Raw genomic sequence first — 21781 nt, forward strand, 5'->3', positions numbered from 1 at the left:
TAAATATAATATGATAAATTAGTTATCATATTTATTTATAACATAAACAATTATAAGATAATTGTGGTTGGTTATTTTTTCTCTATTAACCAATCAAGTGGGAAGTTATTATCAGTTTTAATAACTGAAGGATAAAAATGAAAATTGTTTTCATTTTTCAAAATCGCAACACATTCGATTGGGTAAAGAAAAGCTATACGATAGCCTTTGAGAGAGTAAACGATCAAGCTCCTCGTTACTAGACGATAACTCCTCGTTTGCTATACGATCGAGTATCCAACTCTATACGATAGACGTTTCTCATTCTCCTACTTACTCAATCGTTTAGTTTCTTCTTCCCTATACCAAATCCACACAAAGCTCATACCTCCTGGATTCTCACACTAAGAATACCAAGGTGACCTCTTGGTAGTATCAAGTTTGCTATTCAAGGGTCGAGGATTGAGTCTTACTCAATTGTGTTCGAGGATCTGAAAGTTCGTGATTTTCACTAGTTATTCGTTGTGTTCGTGCACTTGATCGAGTTTGCTTGGATGCTTGATTGGTGCTGATCGAGGGAAATTCTCGAAGAATAGTTCTTCAAAGGTATGTCACTTGATTCTTTGTGTATTTAACTTAAAAGCATGTTGTAATTTACTCGATGATGTATAACTGTTGTTGTTTGTTTGTAAATGCTTTGTTCCTTCACAATGGGTTTGGAACAATCTGCTTCCACTCAATGGTTCTCTTGTTTAATAGTTCCTTCACTAGAAACACTGCTTACTTTGCTTAGTGAGTTTCATCACTTACCCTTTCGGGTAGTTGGTTATAGCTGCTCAGCTCATAGACAAGCATTGCAATAGTTTTGCACTAAGCAAAGAGGATTGACTCACTATACTCGCGCTACGCACACCTCTTAGTGGTTTGCTACATGCATCATATTTCTATGTTGCATGATTGAGTATGCGATAACTCTTGCAATCAACACTTAACTAATTACGATGAGAGTGAAAGATGATAAAGTAGAAGAAGATGATGAAGATGGTGTTGAAGGAACTAAAGAGATACATTGACTACAAAATGTATTAATGTCTTAAGCCAAAATGTAATACAATACAGAGATAAGAAGAAAGGTGGAGGGCCAGATGTAGGCAATCTTTTGCTTCCATCAGATGTATGTCAAGGTTGTTAGTGGTACCATGGATGGGGGGGTGGAGTAGTCTCTCTCGAACTTTATCTCTGGTGAAGCTCCGGTCGTCACTCGAAAAGGGTTGTGAGAATGAAGAACTCTCAAAGACTGTCTGCTCATGCTCTCATCTCTGATCACAAGAATCTGCCTAAGGCAGATACTTAGATGCTTTGAATTTGGGCTCTAAGGCTCTATTTATAGAGCTCAAACACTAACAACATTGGTAATCCCACTCTGAATCACTGCCATTTTTTACGCAGTAGAGGAAATTTCATTATCTTATCACTTTGATACTCCTAAGGTATGCGTTCATGATTATTTCTTCTGAAGTATCAACGCAATCCACCCACTTTACGATCGACATTTTATCGCGGTTATTACTCTGTAGTTGTAGCATTCCATGCGACGAACTGGTCTTCATGAAGATCAACACATGTGATTAACTTTTTTATGGTCTAGGATCAATGCATGCGGCCGATTCCTGTGATAGCTACGAAAATAGACATTTTGACGCAAAATAACGCATGATATAGGGTTAGCGAGAATTTTCAATGTTGATCGACATAAGCTCATTATTCCACATGAATCCATAGCATATTAATGAATACTCTGCTCATCAACCCTCATAATTCTAAGTAAAAAGCTGCAATAGCTTGTATTTCTACAAGCTATCTTAGATGGATAAGGTTAGATACCTTATCCTAGTGACACTACAAGTATGACCCATTTTGTAGGTGTTACAATTGTTGTAAAGTGCTACAAATGATATGATCTTGATCATTCATGTGTAGACATGTGAGCGGAGATATTATATACGAAGGAGTTTGTATAATACCGGACCACGAAATGTCTAATCTCATTATATAACATCGTTCATAATAAAGACTTACATTTCACCATAATGACCATAGGTAACATGATCTGAATCCTGAGTGAGTTTTGAACTCCTGTCTATGAGGGCAGTCCTTTGATTTGTATGGGTAAGAGTGGCCAGATCGCCAACTCAATAAGTCTCATTTTCGAGATTCGTCTAATTGAAGAGCTGGGAATGCAACTACACAAGAAGAAATTCACTCCTTCCCCGAGATCGGGGTAAGTAGATAAATTGCTCCCTTAAGGGATGATTCTGGGGCTTAAATAATGTGGCGCTACACCCTCTCCTGGCTCGAGAGGGGTTTAGTCATAGTTGGACTATGATCTATTGTTCATTAGAGGAATCAGTGATACTTAAGGAATTAGATATAACTACAGGGGCAAAATAGTAATTTCGAACCAATTATACTTACAAGTAATTTGTGAAGGATGAATGTACTGTTGATTGGGTATATCCAATGGACACAGAAATATATCTGTAGTTTGAAGAGTGCAGCTGTCGGTCTTTAGTAGAGTGCCCGACAGTTAACGGATGGTGAATAATTTAATTAAAGAGTTTGATTAATTATTCACGTACTATTGGAGCTTCAAGCTACAAGTCCATAAGGTCCCCTTGGTAGCTCAATAGGACTAAATGAGAATCAATTTTTGGATTAGTTTGAATTGTTCAAATTAATTGAGGAAATTAATTATATATGATATAATTGTTATAATGTATTAGATACATTATATTATTTATGAGAGAAAATAAATATTTGAATATGATCCAATTATTAATTATGTGAATTGGATTCATATAATTGAATTTAATGTAAACGTGATTTATATTAAATACCATTTATGAGAGGAAAGAAACTATAGATTATATTGTATATGATACAATATTGAAACTATAGGTTATATGTTATATATGATATAACATATAATTATATATATATAATTAATTATTATATATAATTTATATTATATTAATTTAAGTTTTTTTTTTTAATTAAAATTGAATTAATGGGAGGGAATTAACTTCCCTCCCCATTTTTCTCTCCACTCATTTATATAGTCGGTGGTTGGCAAATATTGAATTATCTTCTTCATCATCCTGATATAGCACAGAACGATTCTGTGACTTCTCTGAGAAAAAGAAAAATTTGATTGCTCTCATCTCTTCATGTCTCTCAATCACGTCCATTCCCTCACCAAAATCACCAGAGCCCACATCTCCTGGATTCTCAGCCTGAGAATACCAAGGACTCCTTCGTGGTAGTGCCTAATTCTAGTTCAAGGGTTTTTAATCGAAGATAAAGGGTTTCTGAAACCCTAAGTTTTTTTTGTTAATGAGCATGTTGTAATTTTGTAAATGCATAAACTGTATTTCTTTTTCTGTAAAATTTAGTTCTATATAAAAATGGGATTTAGGACGATCCCGCTTCCGCTCAAGGTTTCCCCTTCAATGGAATCCTTCATTAAGATCCCCTAACCTAGACAGAACTTCACTTGTAGAGTTCCCTTATAACCTAAAATTTTGTTTGTCCTATCAGTCATATTTTAAATCTATAAAACAAATAGGACGAAATTCTAATCTTATTAGAATTAATGTGATTTAAGGTCTAGATTAATTTTAAAAATTTTAAAATTAAATCTAATTTCCTAAGATCCTAAGTTTGCATGCAACTTTTTATTATATGTTGACGGTTACTAAATATTAGTTTTATAACTATTACTAAATTAATTATTAGCCCTATAATCATGCTTTCTATGGTTTACTTGAGTAACAATCAAATGCTAATTAACAAGAAAACCATATTACATGCATTTTATGACTTTAATATAACAATTATACAAAACTATGGATGTGTCATGCTCAATGTAAATTGATTTTCAATTTTATTAATATAACACTTATATTAAACAAATTCATGAAAATCTACCAAGCATATATAAGAATTAATAAATATAACTCTTTATATTTACCTAAGTAATGCCATGCATCATACTTTTCCTATTTCATATATTTAACATATTATAATACGTTAAATAACTCATGAAATCATATTCACATCATGCATTAAAATCATACATTATAACACTTATAACATATTAAAAATGCATGCTCATGCGTAACCTATGGTGGAATTTATCTAAATGACATCCATAAAGTATTTAAATAGCAAATGAACCTATAATTTTGGCCTCTAGGATAAAATAAAGCAATAAATTACAATTATTATGCTAATTTTATCCTAAAATAAGCTTTTGTCACTCTAAAACTGGACCAGACCAACTTGAACCGACCCAACCCGCTTCGAATCAGGCCCCAAAACCACGAACTAAGTCAACGCAATGCTAAAGTAGACCAAATCACTTTGAACCGACCGAACCAATCGAAACAACCTGGACTATTGCTAAATCGCACGCAACGCAGCCCCAACGTTGCATTATCATAGCGTGGCAACACTGTGAGCAGCGTTGCAATACCAGATTGCGTTTCTGGACAAATTCTTCGACTGTTCTTTGTTTTGGCCAAAATTAGTCTCGGTCTTCATCAAATTCAGTCCTAATTCTAAACACGAACTTCCAAAAGATATCAAATTTCATTAAAAATGTCCAAAAAACATAGAGGCTTTTACAAATTTGATCGAATCAATGAAAATCTATGGCCATAAATTACTATAAACATTCATTCGCAAAATTGACATTCACAATGCAATTAATCCCACAAAAACAACCTGTGCAAATTTCAGAAACCTAAATTAATATAATGAGATGACTCTGATACCAATTGAAGGGATGAAAGCCCTAACGTAGCAAAAATCATAGAACCAAACTCGTTATTAATTTGGGATTTCTGAAATACTTGGGAAATTCCAGAAAATTATACAGAGACTAACGAAGAAATTGTCTACTATAAAATTACCCTAGGTTAATCATGCAATTAAAGAATATAGAGAAAAGCGATAGGAAACCTTACTTACATTGACGACTCAAATGAAATGGTCAAATCTCCCTTTGATCAAAATTAACACTACCATAAGAGTGATCTCCCTATTCTCTGAGATTTGAGGTGTGGTTTATGGAAACCAAAAAAAGATTGAGATTGGAGAATGGGAAATTGAGAGAAAAAATAATCATAGAACTCTTCTGTGTGTTGTGTCTCCTTTGTGATAAAAAACATAGTGCTTTTGATCAATAGAGAAATAGGGATGTGGGATCACCCACGTTTCAGATAACTCTCCTACGTAGGAGTTATCTTTTTAATTAAAATTAATAAATAATAAACAAATAATTAAGAATTAATTATACCTTATTTAATTAATAATTTCATTTAAATCATATTTAAATGAAACATCTCTCACATAACCTATCGTTTTAATTCAATTAATTAAATTAAATTATATAATTATATAATTATCCAATAAAATAATTACTAAATTAAATATCAAATATTAATTTAACCTCCATTTGAATCATATTCAATTGTATTTTTCTCATAACCTATAGTTTTAATGTACATCAAATACACATTAATTTTAACCTATGGTTTTAATATGAATTCAATTCTACTAAAGACCTACAACTGCACTAGTGTACAAATATTTTTGTGTTTGTGGATATAGACCAATAACAGCAAGTTAGTCTTTCATGAGTGTTTGTAACACCAACTGGGTCAAATTACTATTTTACCCCTAGGTTACCTCTGTATCCTTAGGTAGGAGTGCTCCTCTAATGAACAACCTGTTTATAGTTCAACCATTAAACAAAAACTCCTCTCGGGCTAGTGAGAGAGTAGGGCCCTTTATTCAAGTCATAAAGACACCACTTAGGGAACATTCATCTACTTACCTTAAAGCCGTGAGGAAGTGAAATTCATCTTGTATTATTATGTTCTCAGCTCCCTACTTGATCTTGTCCCCAAAATTGTAGGCTTATTGAGTCAGCGAACTCGCCACTCTCACCCATACAAATCAAAGGACAATCCCTCGTGAACAAGAGTTTATAATACACTCAGGATTAAGACTAAGTTGCCTAAGTCATCCTATTGAAATAGAAACCTAACTAGTCAACGGTGTTACATCTAGTGGTTATTGTTTCGCGGTCTAGACTTATGGAAACTCATTGTGTAGGATACCCTCACTTGCATTTACTTACACAAACACGTTGGACCAGTGCATTTGTATCAAATTCAAAGTGGGTTATATCCATAGTGTCACAAGGATAAGGTACCCAACCTTATCCCTATACTATAGACCATTTAGGTTGTATCTTGAACATTGATCCTTGTATGTATCCACATACAGTTCAAGACTCATAGGACAACCAATAATGTTAGTTTATTAGATTTAGGGTTATTAAGATAAAACGAATATAACACAATCAATAAAACTTATTGAAATAACATCGTTAACTCTTCATTGATGACAGCCAATTATTTACATTTACTATCTACGAGTTTTAGGACATAAAACCCAACATTTGTGCCTCTTTTATAGGCTTATTTTTTAGTTTGTAGTGTGTGCATCCCACGTAATAGCTCATCTTCTAGTTAAAGAGGGATTTGCTGGTTCAAGCATTTTATGGACTTCAAATTTCCCTTTATAGGTTGTGTCGAAGTTTGCTTGTGATTTTTCCTTTATTTTTTAGTTTTTCTGGTTTTTTTTTTTTTTTTTTTTTGTCTAAAGAAAACTTACATTTAATTTGATAGTTACAAAATAGTTATAACCATTTTGTAAAACTGTTCAGGGGACTTTTGAAGCAATAAGTTGGTTATTATAGTCATAGATTATTATAGTCAGATTATAATAGTTTGTGTTTGGGTTAGATTATTTTAGTTTGAGTTATAATAATATGTGTTTGAGGTGTAAATTATTTTAGTTTGAAAAAAAAATAGTAAACACTGTAACAAATAATAAAAAAAATGATGAATGTAAAATAGTAAAAGAAAAAGTAAAAACACTGTAACAAATAATAAAAAAAATGATGAATGTAAAATAGTAAAAGAAAAAGTAAATACTATAGCAAATGAGGTTTTGAAATAGTGTTGATTATAGCTAATTGGGGAGTACAATATGGTATTTACTATAACAAGAGTAATTATTATAGTCTTAGGATAATCCTTATCCCAAACGTCCCTTAAAGTTTAAATCTTCATCCTTGTAATAATTGCAATAGTGGGTGAAAAAATATTAAAAATCATTTTTGGTTCCTGAACTTTCAAGAAAGTGACAATTTAGTCGTTATGAATGAAGAAATCATTCCATATTTAGGACTTCATAATAGTTTGTGTTTTTAACTGTTATAACATATAATTAATTAGAGTATTACTATTCAAATCTTTCTGTGTTCTATTGTTTGTACTCATTCTTCCTACCTAGACTAGCACCTCAAACGACTAAAATACTTTGCATCATAAACATAAACTATTATAACCTATAGACTATAATAATGCACAAACTATAATAACCAACTTAGTACCCAAACGCCCGCTATTTTTATATTTGTTACAATTTAATCCATATATACTAGATTTTATCATAATTTAGTCTTTATTGTAAAAATTAGCGTTAAGTTTTAATGAAATTTCTTACCTTGACAGAGCTCTAAACTATTTAGGGGCTTGATAGGTTTATAAGTTACATAGCCTAAATTGTTATATATATAATTTTAATGAACTTTTTTACGATAATTATTTTAAATGATAAAACTACTAGATATATTTTCAAGTAGCAAAATGTCACTGTCTATCACCACTATCTATCAATGATAGATTGCAATAGACATCTATTGATGAGTGATGGACTGCAATAGATATCTATTAGACACTGATAGATTTTTATCGCGATATCACTTATAAATAATAATATTTTGCTATATTTATAAATAAGTTGGTTCTTTTTTTATTTGAAAACAGTAAAAAAAATTATGAAAGAGATTTTTTTTAATACCCTAGTTTGAAATTTATTAAATTATTACAACTGTGAAAGTAAATTAACTAAATTATTACATACTTGTATACTACAAATTAAAGTTTATAGATTCAAAGGTTGATTTTATGAAACTTGATATCTCAATTTTTATAAATATTAAAAATATATATAATATCTGATTTTAAGAAAATTTTTGCAATTGATGAACTAAATTGTGATATAATACTACAAATCAAAGTTAATTTCATCAAACTTAAGGTATCAAAACTAAAGTGATTTTTAACCCACTAGAGAAGGAGAAAGAAACTAACGTTTTCATGAATTATTTTATTTTCATTTTCATTTTGAAAGTTTCAATTTTTCACTTGACCTCATTTTATTTTTATTTTTAACTGAAAAATTAAATTAAAAAATCAAACTATGGGATCCAACCAAAATCAAATATCATAGCAGCTGGCTCAGCTATACACAATTCACCACATCGTCTTGTCGTCAATCCAATGTCACATTCCGATCAAATTCCGGCCAAAACCAGAGTAGTTTGCTGCATCGGCGACGTCCATGGATACATCACCAAGCTCCAAAACTTATGGTCGAATCTCGAGTCCTCAATTCAGCCATCGGATTTCAACTCCGCTCTCATAATCTTCTTGGGCGATTACTGCGACAGAGGTTCGAATACCCGAGAAGTGATTGATTTCTTGGTCAATTTACCCTCCAGATACCCAAATCAGAAGCACGTTTTCCTCACCGGAAATCACGATTTTGCCTTCGCCGCTTTCCTGGGAATTTTGCCTCCTCCGGCCGATGGGTCGCCGTTTTCGGATACGTGGACGCAGTTCGAGGAGAACGAAGAGCGAGAAGGGTGGTTCAGAGGCGAGGGGTATGAGAATATGCATGTGCAAGGGAGGAGATGGGCTGGGAAAATTACGGTGAAAACTAATTTGGCGAAAGGGACTGATTATCAGGGTTCTATTTATGATGCTGGACCGACATTTGAGTCCTATGGTGTTCCTCATGGATCTGCTGGTACAGTTTCTTTTTTCCTTTTCTTACTTATTAGTGGGATGTTGCCTTGAATTCATTATATTTTCAATTTTCAGTTACATTTCGTGGTTGAGTCATGTTTTCCTTTTCAGTCTTGGTGAAGGAAGTTTTGGATATTGACTATTAGCTTTGGCCCTTCAAAGTTGTTAAGCATATGTTTCTTTAGAACCACTTCATTAGATTAATCTGAACTAGGATAACATGACAAAAATGAAAGCATTAGTGATTGATAAGCTCAGCTTACCTCAACCCTACGTTGTTAAACTATAAAAAGAAAGTTTATTGGGGGCAGGGGACTGTGTAGTTGGACATGATAGCAGGATGTCTCTGTATCTTTCTGTTGAAGATTGGTTATTTAACATGGTTTCAGAGTAGGGATTCCGTGTCCAAGTCATTGAAATTAATTTCCTCTTATTTGACATTTTCTAAGCCTACAAGTGACGAGAGTGTTGAAGATTGGTGATTTAACACTTTTCTTCTGCATTTTTGTATCAGTGTTCTCTAGTCGTTACTGATAATTCACTCTTTTTTTTCTTTTACAAGAAAATGAGACGTTGCTTGAGTAATGAAAAGAGACTTATGACTTATGGTAAAAAAGGTACAGACTCACAAGGAAGTGGAAAATGAAAACAAATAATTCAATCTTTAGATTTCTTTTTATCCCCACATGTCTTCAACAGGATTTTGAAGGTTCTGCTGGATGGATGGTCCTTTTTCAAGGGAATAAATGAAATTTGGCCCACGATTTGAAGTCAAATGAAATTTAGTCTTCTATTGACGTAAGCGTGCTATGAAATTACCGATTCAACACGCAAATGGACTGAGAGCGAATTTAATCACTTTTGCATTCTGTCTGAATTAGTTCAAGTGCAGCATTAATGGAATTGCACCAAAGGACCTCTATTTTATATGAACTTGAACAAAAAGGTTTGAGGGCGCCATTAAAAAAGCAGGGAAGAGCTCCATAAAAGTTAGAATAGTAGAACAAACTTCCCCCGGTAAGGGAAGTTGAAAAGGGACAGTGAAGGAAGAGTGGGCACTTTCATTACAGTCTTCTGCATGTACCAACTTACTAATTCAACTCAAATGCATAACATCGAGTGAAGGACTCAGCTGCAAAGTCTAAGATTCCATTACTTGCAAAGTTCAGGAACATTAGCCCAAGATGGCCTGGCTATGATATCAGCCACCCAAGCATTAACATGGGGTCTAGATTTAAACAGCTTCTTGGACTGTGTGGCCGACAAGTAGCCTTAAACAGGGGGATGGTGCAGATCAGCCAAACTGAAAAACTCACCTCCTGAGTATTTTGACTCAGACAGCCTTTTCTCACAGATATAAGATGTATTGCATAATCACTTTAGATTCAAAAAGCGTCAGATCTCCATCTTGTAACCGTGGAACTTGACGGAAGGGTTTCAATGAGAGGAAGGGNCTTAAACAGGGGGATGGTGCAGATCAGCCAAACTGAAAAACTCACCTCCTGAGTATTTTGACTCAGACAGCCTTTTCTCACAGATATAAGAGAACTTTGCCTAAATCAGCTTCACTTTGCTCAACCACTGCAGGATCTGCCTCACCCAACCCAACAACTGGCTTTAAGCACAGCTCAAACATCAGTTTCATGGCTACTGGGTCAAAATGGTGGCTCTCCACCTCAATCCACATTAATACGAGCACCCCTTTCTTGGGATCTTGAGGAATCAACTGGGTTTCATTACTAGCAGAATTTCCCAAGATGTATTGCATAATCACTTTAGATTCAAAAAGCGTCAGATCTCCATCTTGTAACCGTGGAACTTGACGGAAGGGTTTCAATGAGAGGAAGGGCTCTCTCTTGTGTTCCCTTTCATGTTATTTGGCATTCACAAGCTCGAATTGAAGATCCTTCTCGTAAAGGGCAGCCAGAACCCTACCAGTGGCTGTGGAAGTGGGGATTCCATGGACCTTGATAGCACCGGCCATTGATACTACAAAAAACTTAACGATTGACAGAGAAAATTGGGAAGATTGTTGAATTTCAATGCATAACAAAGACATCGGATAGACTTCCGTGTTTCATTGTGGACATTGTATTTGACTAGGATTTTTATAGTTGTTTGAATATGAAATTATGTTTAATTAACATGCTAAATGATACCTTCTATAGTTTGTTCTTGTTTCATAAGTTATCTAATTAAGTAACGTAACATTGTTTCTCAGATTTGGTCAAGGCGGTGCCTGATGAACACAAGAAGTTCCTTTCCAATATGGCTTGGGTACATGAAGAGGCAAGTCTTCCACTCTCGAGCAACAACATATCAAAATATTTAGCTAAATGAATGGCCAGAAATAATATCGTTCGTCTCTAATATCTATTGGATGATCTTGGTAATTGATTCCAGGATGATGTCTGTTTGGAGACAGAAGATGGCATCAAACACTATAAATTGATTTCTGTCCACGCTGGGTTAGAGAGAGGGAAAGATGTTCAAGAGCAACTGAATTCTTTGAAAGCCAAAGACACCAAAGTGCCCAAGATAGAATGTTTTAGTGGGAGGAAAAATGTTTGGGATATTCCAAATGTGAGAACTCAAATTCGTACACATATCAGTTGTGTTGTTCTTTTAATGAAAATGAAATTGAATTCCTCACTCAGTTGAATTGAAATGGTTTTCGTCCTTACACGGTAAAAACTTACTGAAATCGACGCGTCTGGATTGTATCTTGCAGGAACTATCTGAGAAGCCAATAATCGTCGTAAGTGGACACCATGGCAAACTTCATATAGATGGCTTAAGACTCATCATTGATGAAGGTGGCGGACTAAACGATAAGCCTGTAGCTGCAATTGTGCTTCCGTCGATGAAAATTGTGCGTGATACTGATAACATGAAACAGTAATCATTTTCTTTGACGACGGAAAGTGAGTGGGATGGCTTAGAAGTTACAGTGTATACAGAAATTAGAATTGAGTTGCAACATGTTTCTTTTTGCCTTGTGTAATCACCTCATGATGTTTTAATATGTATAATAAGTTCACTACAAGCTGTTTGTAGTAAGAATTTTTGGATTCCTTTTCTTGCTATGCCCACTTTGCCTCTTTTAATCTGGTGTTTGATCATATAGCAAAATTCTCTTGATCTAAACATCTTATACATAGAAAAAATATGGTAATAAACAAAATAATTCAAGTGCTAACTCGAGCATAACTTAGTAAATAACAGACATCAATTATCATCTTAAAATCGATAGTTCGATTTTCAATTATACAATTAGTGAACTAGGTAAAATTCTGATTAGTATATATGATGATATTAATTAAAAACAAACATGGTAATATCTTATTCGTTCTCTTAAATTAGGTAGTGAATGCCGAATGGTCTAGTTTTACTATACCAAATAAATAAGTTAAATTGTAGTTTTTCAATAATTGAGGGAGTTGGTTGCATATTATTTGGTCTCTAGACTTATAAAATTAAAAATTTAAGCCTCATGTTTTTTATTTATTTTAAAACTTTCAAATCTATTAAATACAACATTAAAGGTTCAGAGTTATAATATAAAGTACGTAGATTAAAATTAAATAATTGAAAATACATTGATTAAAATTGAACAAATTTTAAAATACATCGACCAAAATCATATTTTAACTTAAAATTAAAAAATGAATGTTGAGTTGTGACTTGTGACTTGTGAGCTATGAGTAAAAGTTGGATTTTTATAATTATTTCCATTAATGTTTTTTACCCTAAATTTTCAACAAAATATTTGTCAAGTCAATCAATCGTAATCCTGAATTGTAAGGATTTTCACTGAGAACATATGAAAAGTTATAAAATAAAAATATTCATATAATATTCTTACATGATAATAATAAGTAATTAATTAATGAAAATTTATAAAATAAAATATTCATGTGTATACTCTTACATGATAATAATAGTAATTAATTAATGAAATTTTCTAAAATAAAATATTCATAGGGGCTTTTTTAAATATAAAAAAGTATTTAAAAATATTTATACTCCAAAAGTAGAAAGTACTTTTATAAAAATAATAATTTAATAAAAATTTATAAAATAAAATATTCATATGCATATAATCTTAAATGATATAATAAGTATTTAACAAACAATTATAAAATAAAATATTCATATGTGTATATTGATAATAAAAAAATTTATTGTGTAATAAAGATTTATAAAAAAATAAAATATTTGTATGTAGTATATTCTTACATGATAATAATAATAAAAAATTCAATCAAATTTGATAAAAACGAACTTTAGAGACTAACTTACATTTTTCTGAATCAATATACTACATTATTAATAAACTTAACCCAACAATATCATTATGGATTGTTATTAATGTTGAGAGAAAAAACATATAATATATATTCTCGTATAAATATTATACTAAAAATATGGATGAAAAATGGAGCTACGCGACCATTTTGGACCGTTACGAAAATATATATTTTTATTAATATATAATATTAGTGAGAAGGTTTGGATAACACGAAACCTAGAGTTAGTCAACAGTCAAACTTCATTCTCCATCTTTCAACTTTCAACAACGGTGTCAAACCCAGACCTAGTCTTCTACCACCACCTTCGGCGCCGGCACCGGAGAAATTGGATTTTTTTTTTTTTTTTTGAGCTCGAAGGTACAAGGAAAACTGACGGTGACTGGTAATGCCATCAACAAAATAGAGGAGCATTCATTAACGAAAGGAATGAGGAGGTGACTGCGGCATTGAGCCGAGCGGCAAGTCTTGAAGCTTGGAGTGTCGATATCTCTGACGTTGGAAATATCTCCGGCGCCGATATGAATCCGGCAGTTTATTTTGGTTTTGCTATTGTTTGACTATTTCTTTGGAAACAGGTCCTTTCTTCCTCTTCCTTAAAACCCTTTTTCCCCAATTTTGGTCTTGAAAAAAACATTAAAGTGATTTGCCACTCGAAATCCGAATGTTAAACAGAAAGTACTAATAAGAATTGTAATAATAAATAAAATAAGAAAAAGAACATAAGAATTGGTAACCCAGTTTGGTGATAAATCACCTATATCTAGGGACAGTGTGCTCCGGAAAGATAATCCACTAATGTTGATGAGTAAAGCAATTTATAACGTAATACTTATGTGTAATACACCAACTACTACAGTGGCTCACATAGAACTCAATTCTCAAGTCACGTAGGCACCCCTAGATGTGAAACTCTCTCTCAAATGTACTTAGGCTCCTCCTAAGCTTGACGATATTAGTGATGAGACTCCTTTCATGATGATATCTTCCCTTCGAGTTAGTGAATATCTTTCATTGATAAATCTTAGGATCTCTCTAAGATGGAGAACCCCTAAGATAGAGAACCCCCTCTCTGAAGCTGAGTTTTAGGCTCCTCTAAGACTGAGAGTCCCTTCTCTGGTAGCTAAGGCTTAGGCTCTGGCCCCTAAGCCTAATCTTCAAAGTGTTGCAATCAATGGACGAAGAACTTGCACAACAGAACAATGAATAATGAGCAAGTATACAAAATGTAGAACAGTTCAGCTAAGATACAGATAGCGTATTGCTCTCAAAACTACAATTTGGCTTCTTAAAAAATGGCTCTCAATAAACCATACCTTTTATTAACAAATTTAGAAAAGAAAATAACTCTCAAATAGGAGAAGATAATCCATGCCACATTAAAGAAAAATATCGGACAAAAACAATTTGTAAGATTTTTCCAAATAAGGAAAGAAATGTTTTGTAGGAAAATATTTTGATGTCAAAGTCCGATGTTAAGGCATTTTGTGAGACATCTACAGAAACCAAGACATTAAAAAAATATAAAGTCAATCAAATGAATTCTCCAACAATCTCCCCCTTTGGCTTATTTTTTTTAGTACTACTACAAAATTGGGCTTTAATGTCGGTTTAAAACTGACACTGTAGGGGTACAATGTCGATTGAAACCGACATTGAAGATCGTGTTATAAAAGGTCTTTAATGTCGGTTGTCTTTAATGTCGGTTTTAAACCGACATTATAGATAACCAAGATTTCATTGTCAGTTATCTTCAATGTCCGTTTTCAATCGACATTGAACATTATCTTCAATGTCGAGTTTTTTCCTACTTTTTTGTCGGTAATTGTCCGATATTAAGGATTTGTGCATTATCTTCAATGTCGAGTTTTTTCCTACTTTTTTGTTGCTTATGCACGTGCAAATCAATATTTTTACTTGTATATGCACAAAATAAAATCTTAATTGTTTTCACAAATCCCTAATAATAAGTCATGAAAAAGGAATTGGATGATAGTTTAACTCTAAAATCAAAGTAATCAACAAATTATTAAAACTCATAAGGTTATATAGCAAAATTAAAACTTTATTAGATACAACCCCCCCCCCCCTATTACTTGTGATTTCCCCTTTCTTTCTACCGATCAACATCTCCATCTCTGATTCTACATGCTCATTTTTCCTCGTCAACGAAGAAAGTAAGCTTAATCATTTTCTTTCAGCAAACTTATCTCACGATAAAAGAAATAAGGACATTTGTCCTTCATTTTGCCAATACATTAGCGTGAGTGAAGGGTTTTAATTCATAACAACAATACCCACATAATCCAATTACATATTACAGATGTGAGTACAACGTGTTTGATAAAATGCCCTAAAGAACTTGAAGAATCAGCTCACTTTTTGTTCGAGGATTGAATGAACACCAGGATTGAACTACTTCTTATGGGTGTATATACTCCTGTGTAGCTACAACTTACCATTAGTTGTGGGAATAGGGTAACCGTACTTAACGCGGGAATAAAGCTCATCTCTTTCAGACTCATCGACTAACGGCTCTTCATCGGAACTCACTGCCAAAAATCTTAGGGCTGACAGTGTGCCTCTACTCAATTACATCAACCCTCTCCTTTCAGTCGACTAAACGAAGTGGCACATTCCAGCCCGTAAGTCTAAGAATTCCTCATCATCTTATATGACGTGTTGGCTATCTTATCCTTCCTCTCATCCAAGGTGTCTTACTTTATCGTTGCCAATTTACTTTACTCTAAATGGTACCATTCGCTGATGGTTAAGGTTAAATACATTGGACTCCTCCTTGTCCCCCTCATAAAGAGGGTTCATGCTGCCTCGGGAACTGGCTTTCTTGGCCATTGTAGGGTAAAGTCTCCCAAGCACCTCGTATGGTAAGCTAGGATTGGAAAAAGTAGGTAATGAAGGCNCTCCCAAGCACCTCGTATGGTAAGCTAGGATTGGAAAAAGTAGGTAATGAAGGCATAGGCACAACTCACCATTTCAGCATACCGTCCCTTTTTCTCACTAAGCCACTTCATCCCTACAATCGAACGAAATTTGATTGAAAGCCTTACCCAAGAATCTTTGCTTAGGAGCACCTTGGTTTAAACCATACGCGAGCCCTAGAATAAAGAATTTGCCTAACTACATGCGAAAGCTTTTCCTTCCGCTGGATTGAAAAATCATCCTTATTTCCTAGTCCACACCCACACTCGCAGTCAAAAAACCTACTTAAACTTATTGCTTACTTGACCTCGACCTACTCCCTTTGTCTAGGGAAGTAGAGTGAACTACAGGAGCTCCTATCGAGTATGGCAAATAGGCGGATAGAAGTATTTTCCTACAAAAAGAACTCCCTAATTAAATAATGGAATATGGATTGTAGCCTGGCTTAGACAAATTACCCAGAACTTTTCCTCTTGTTTTTCATCAGCGGAACTAGGTTTGCTTTATTACAAGCTAAGCGAACTTTCTATAGTTGTTTTATTCCTTTTATTAGTTCAATGAGCGTTTAATGAAGGACAATTCAGGTCCATTCTCTTGCTTCGGTGCCAATGGAACAAAGTAAGCTTTTGTGTCTATAGAAGTATGAAAAAATCTCATTGAATTCGGAAGGAAAATAGAAAAGACAGATTTGACAGCTATATGAGATGGAAAAAGTGGAATTGGGCGGGGCAGAAAGTGACTTGCAAGATTTCACAGCTATATAAAACGCTTCTTTTTCAGTGATCGTATAGTAAAGTAGAGTATTTTGCCTAAAGTTTAAAGTACGTAGGCGGTATAGAGTCAAGTATCAATATCTCGAAGAGTTAACTAAAGAAAAGTGTTCTAGGAACTTCTCAAGTTATTTGCAACATTTCTATTGGTGAGGGTAGTCGGCTTGGATTGCTATCTACCCCTTAAAAGTTCACAACCTAACTAGCATTAGTTTGAACAGCTTGGTTTCAAGTGACAGCATGGGGCGAATCGGGTGGAATATAGAAGTTTATGTGGCTGATGGTTCTCTACGTGCCATTCTCTAAGGGGTTTGGGCCTGAGTTTAGGCTATTCAATCTTAATTTCTCAACTGACTTAGCTTGGGCATAGTTGGTGGAAAGGTTTGAGTTTATTCGTGGGTTGTCACGGCTATGGTTAGGGAAAGGTTCCCTTTAAATGCCTAAGTGTTGGTTGTCTGGGTGAATAGGCAACTAGGGAGAGGTGTCATCTTCAACCAACTATTTTTCTTTTCATATTTTGCAAGAGTCCAAGTTGGATGGGGCACCAAAGATTTTTGGTTGTGTGTAGGTCTCGTATGGTTTTGGTTATATCTAGGATAATCAACCCAAACAATGTTGGAGGATTATATGGTTGGTACATCTCACCATTTACATAAGGTTCCTTATAATTTATGTATAAGTCATTCGTACTTTGCAAATCATAAAGTCGTGTTTAAGTAGGTTGGGCTAGGTTTGGCTACTGACGGAACCTATAAAGTGGAGGTCTAATTATAGGCTGAGTTAAGGGTCTCTGCATGATCTTTATTCTACGACTAAGGTTGCAAATGTGGCAGGTGTACGGTATTCACAATGGCCTCTACCCCCTTAGTTACCTTTGTCATTATGAGGTGGGTTTTGCACACTCTGAGGATTAGGTCTCTTAGGTTCTCTTTGGGTGTTAACAGTAGCAATGTTTAGGTAGACAAGATTCACAAGGTTTTTTGAAGTAGTGTTCTGGCTAGGGTTTGGGAGTTTGCAACCCTTAAAAGTCTTCAGTCCAAGCTTGACTTCAAGATTTTCCTGTTTATGGGCAGTAACAATGGCTTGATCAAAAGTGTGTGGTTCAGCTTTAAGTACTTCTATTTCGATGGTCATCTCGAATGGCCTCATTGAAAGTTGCAATAGTGGTTTTCTCAGTCATATTATCCTTCATCATCGAATTGGGGCTAATCCCCCTCTCTCTTAAAGGTTGGTCAATAATCAATTCCCTTTACTGGAACCTCTTTCAGATCCGTCTTTGAAGATCTTGGAAATCCTAATATATTGGTGACTTTCTCACAAGGAATGGGCTTACGTCTAGAAGAATGAATTCCCTTATTGCGCCTAAACGAGTTTCACGGAGAAATCCATTATTTAAAGAGAAGTTGTTCATCACTGGACCAATGAGCCTCGTGGGTATAGTAGTGGCAATGGACATCAAAAGGCAATGAACATTGTTTATGGAGAAGAAATAGGTAGAAAGCACACGGACTTACTAAGCCATTGAAGGCAATAGACAGAAAAGCCAACATAAGAACGAGTTTAACAGTCTTCAGTGGTTGAACCCACCCCTAAGAGGAGAAGGCACACCAAAAGCCTCGTATGCGGAGTAGCAGTAGGTCTTCTCAAAGAGAGCCTTGTCGTCGTAACCGAAATCATAATCACTGGAAATAATGGACATTGCCTTGTCAGCCCAAGAACTAGGCAAACACGAATCAAAGCGTGAACTTCACTCGAGCTAGTCATTGGAATCGTCATGATAGGCACAACCTTCACCTTAACTGGCGCTGCAACGGAAAGCTTTTATACTACAAGAAACTATTCAAAAGAGGTTTACCACCCTTTTTCAAAGCCTCCATTCATATAGTCTTTCTTCCCGCACAGACGATCGATTGTTAATTGTTGGTTGTACTGGTTTTGATTGTTAGGACCAACATCCTTTCCGGTACATAAGTTTATTAGTTCACAGTTAAGACTTTAGATAAGCCAATGGAATAGCTTGTCTCCTTTCATAGTATGAATAAGAAGCAAAGTTAATATTATGAAAATCGGCATTCAAAAAGCTAGGCATATTGGGAAGGAATAGGAAAGGGCTAGAAGCGACTCGTTCGTATTGGGAACCACCACTTCAAGGCGACACTCTACCGCTGAGTTATATCCCTTCCCTTGCCCGCCCCTCTTTCTTATTATTAGTAAGATAGGGTTCCAGTACACAAACAAGGTGGGTTGGGGTTTCTTTCTCAATCTTTCTCTGATTCTAGTCGTGTAGTGGATCCGACTTTAGTCGGTTAAAAAAAGGTGTGTATGGCCGAGCTTCTTTCTTTATAGTGCTACCCGCCCCCTTCTTCATTGATCCATTTAGGGACAACTAGGAACACGTGGATCCAGGGAACCTGGCTCGGGAATAGTTTCTTAATAGTAGGGGCTAATCCTTACTTAATAGTAGGGGAAGAGAGTCCAATCTCTGAAATAGAGCTTAGTCTCTCCAAAGTAGTATACTAGTAGAAGGCGTAGGTTATGACTTGATCCAATAGAGTCAGAACACCTTTCGAGATAAAAGAAAATGGTGCTCGATGAAACGATCCTGATTTCACACTATGTTGTGGGCTAGGGAGAGAGCAGCTCTGCAAAGCTGGGCGTTCAGTGTTCTTATAGGGGAACCATACTAGAAAGAGAATAGAAAGGGCCTTCAAAAGAGAGCGAGTGAGTGATGGGCAACCGTCAGTCTATATGTTGCTCATGAGCTGCCAAGTACCAGTCTCACAACAGTATTGCCGCAAAAGAATCGGTCCTTCACTTGCTGATCGTTCGCGAGTCGAACTCGCTCTCTTGCCACACTTTTCACTCACTCACTTGAGTCAGACTCAATCACTCTTTTTTTTTTTTTTGGAGGATCATTTGTTCTTCACTCTCTTATTGCTATTACCCGTAAGGAGCGCAACAACCATGGTGCATATTATCATATAGAAACAAGCGAAGCGTAGCGATTCGTACTACCGGAAAAGTTTCGGTAACCGGCAGGCAATAGAGTCAGTCCGCCGATAGGCGCAAGCAAGCGTAGCGAATCACATAGGTAAGCCCCTACCTACCAGTGCATGGATAGATAGGGTGGGCAAAGTGCGAAGGGGATGGATGTCTAAGCGGTTGAAAGAGTCGGTCATGAAAATCAAAGTATTGATAGGAATATCGGGGGTTCGAATCCCTCTCCATCCACGAAGTCATAAGTTCTCTCTTGCGTTATCGAGAGATAAGAACGAATCGGATCGACTCGACTGATATGATAGATGGAATGGTTAGCTTGTGTTATGATTTAGTTAGGACTTTGTCTCCCTTTCATTATCTTTTGCTCCCCTTGTATAGGTTAGGTAAGGGCCGAGGGATTACTTTGAGAGCTAAGTCGAAGATCTCGGTGGTCTTGTGAGTGGTTGATAAACTACGATAGCAGTTTTCTTTAGGAAGTCCCGGCTTAAGAGACAAAGAAAACGGTTGATACTTCCCCCTAAAGAGGTAGAACAAGTGAGAGGGTAGAAGGTGACGACCCTAATGAATCGACTATAAAGGTGGCTGTTAGCTACATCAGCACTCAAATTCCTTCTGAGTTATTGCCCTGGCTTCGATGGTCAACCCATAGCACATTTAGGTTTTGATCTTCGGCCATCCTGGTCCTCAGTACCCAACACAATCAATATTATTCCTCGATATTTTCTTTAAAAGATGCAAAAGGTGTTGATACGTCCCATCCACATAGAAAGCTTACCCTCTTCCAGTCATTACCAGTGGATGCTATAGCCGCTATCAGTTTGGCTACAGTAAGGGAATGAAGGGAGAGGAAGAAGGGAAGAAAAGGTTATTCCCTATTGGCTCACCCTTGTATCAGGCCTTGGTATGGCCTATACATGATTGGGCCATGACGGTTTTGGCAAGGTATAGTTTGATTTTGACCTATAACCTGACTCAATCGTTGCAGTACTTTTGAATTAAGATCAAATGATTTTCTTTTTCTTTCAAGGCATGATTCCTTACCAGTTATTCTGACGTCAAAGGGTATCTTATTGAATTAAACAAAAATGGTGATATTATTCCTCCATTGATCAAGAATTTCGATTTTTAGGGATTTCTGTTTTTCAAATGAACAATTTTCAAACTGATTCTAACAACTGATTGCAGAGTTGATCATTCGAACCTTTCAATTCATAGATGTGGATCTCGGACCTATGAATGGGGATATTCCCGAAACTCACAAAGAAAAAAAAGTGAGTTAGACAAAAAGAGAAGAAACTTGGACAAAAAAATAGGACAAAAAGAAACAAAGTGACTTAGACAAATCTTTTTTATCGATAACCTCAGACCAATCAATCAAATATTGATTAATACGTAATCGATCGAACACTACTTGAAAATGAAAATGGCTTTTCTGATCATAAATGAAATGTTCCTGGAAATTCTTGGTCCCATTGGACCATTTGTATCTATATGCATTAGGATCCCGATTCATGGATCTCTCGGTTCGAGAAAGAAAAATAATCGAGGATGAAACTAAAAAGATTTTCTTTAGCTCGAGTTTCCCTATTAGGGATCGAGCTAGATCACAAGCCTGTCACCACTTCTCTCAAAAGCAACTAATCGGGCTTTCACTTTCCTTTTCATGAGTTGGAAGTTTCACCAACCCAACCTGTGAGCAAGCCCGCGATGAAGGACTAAGTCCGAAAGCACTGAATGATGAACTTTGCGCCTACAGGAGGGCCAAGCCAGAATG

At 35.3% G+C, this 21781-nt stretch overlaps 1 protein-coding gene and 1 pseudogene across 1 annotated transcript; one reads left to right on the forward strand and one right to left on the reverse strand.

The window, feature by feature from the left end:
- The first annotated feature begins 8372 nt into the window (after positions 1 to 8372).
- LOC120092143 (tyrosine-protein phosphatase RLPH2-like) lies at positions 8373 to 12079 on the forward strand. Its single transcript, XM_039050357.1, has 4 exons — positions 8373 to 8988; positions 11209 to 11276; positions 11391 to 11570; positions 11719 to 12079. Exons 1-4 carry the CDS (start codon positions 8460 to 8462, stop codon positions 11887 to 11889), a joined length of 948 nt encoding a protein of 315 aa, XP_038906285.1. The 5' UTR covers positions 8373 to 8459; the 3' UTR covers positions 11890 to 12079.
- Positions 8997 to 11202, reverse strand: LOC120092144 (annotated as a pseudogene).
- Positions 12080 to 21781: the final 9702 nt, after the last annotated feature.

Source organism: Benincasa hispida, chromosome 11 (genome assembly GCF_009727055.1).
Source record: "Benincasa hispida cultivar B227 chromosome 11, ASM972705v1, whole genome shotgun sequence".
In the NCBI taxonomy this organism is placed as follows: domain Eukaryota; kingdom Viridiplantae; phylum Streptophyta; class Magnoliopsida; order Cucurbitales; family Cucurbitaceae; genus Benincasa; species Benincasa hispida.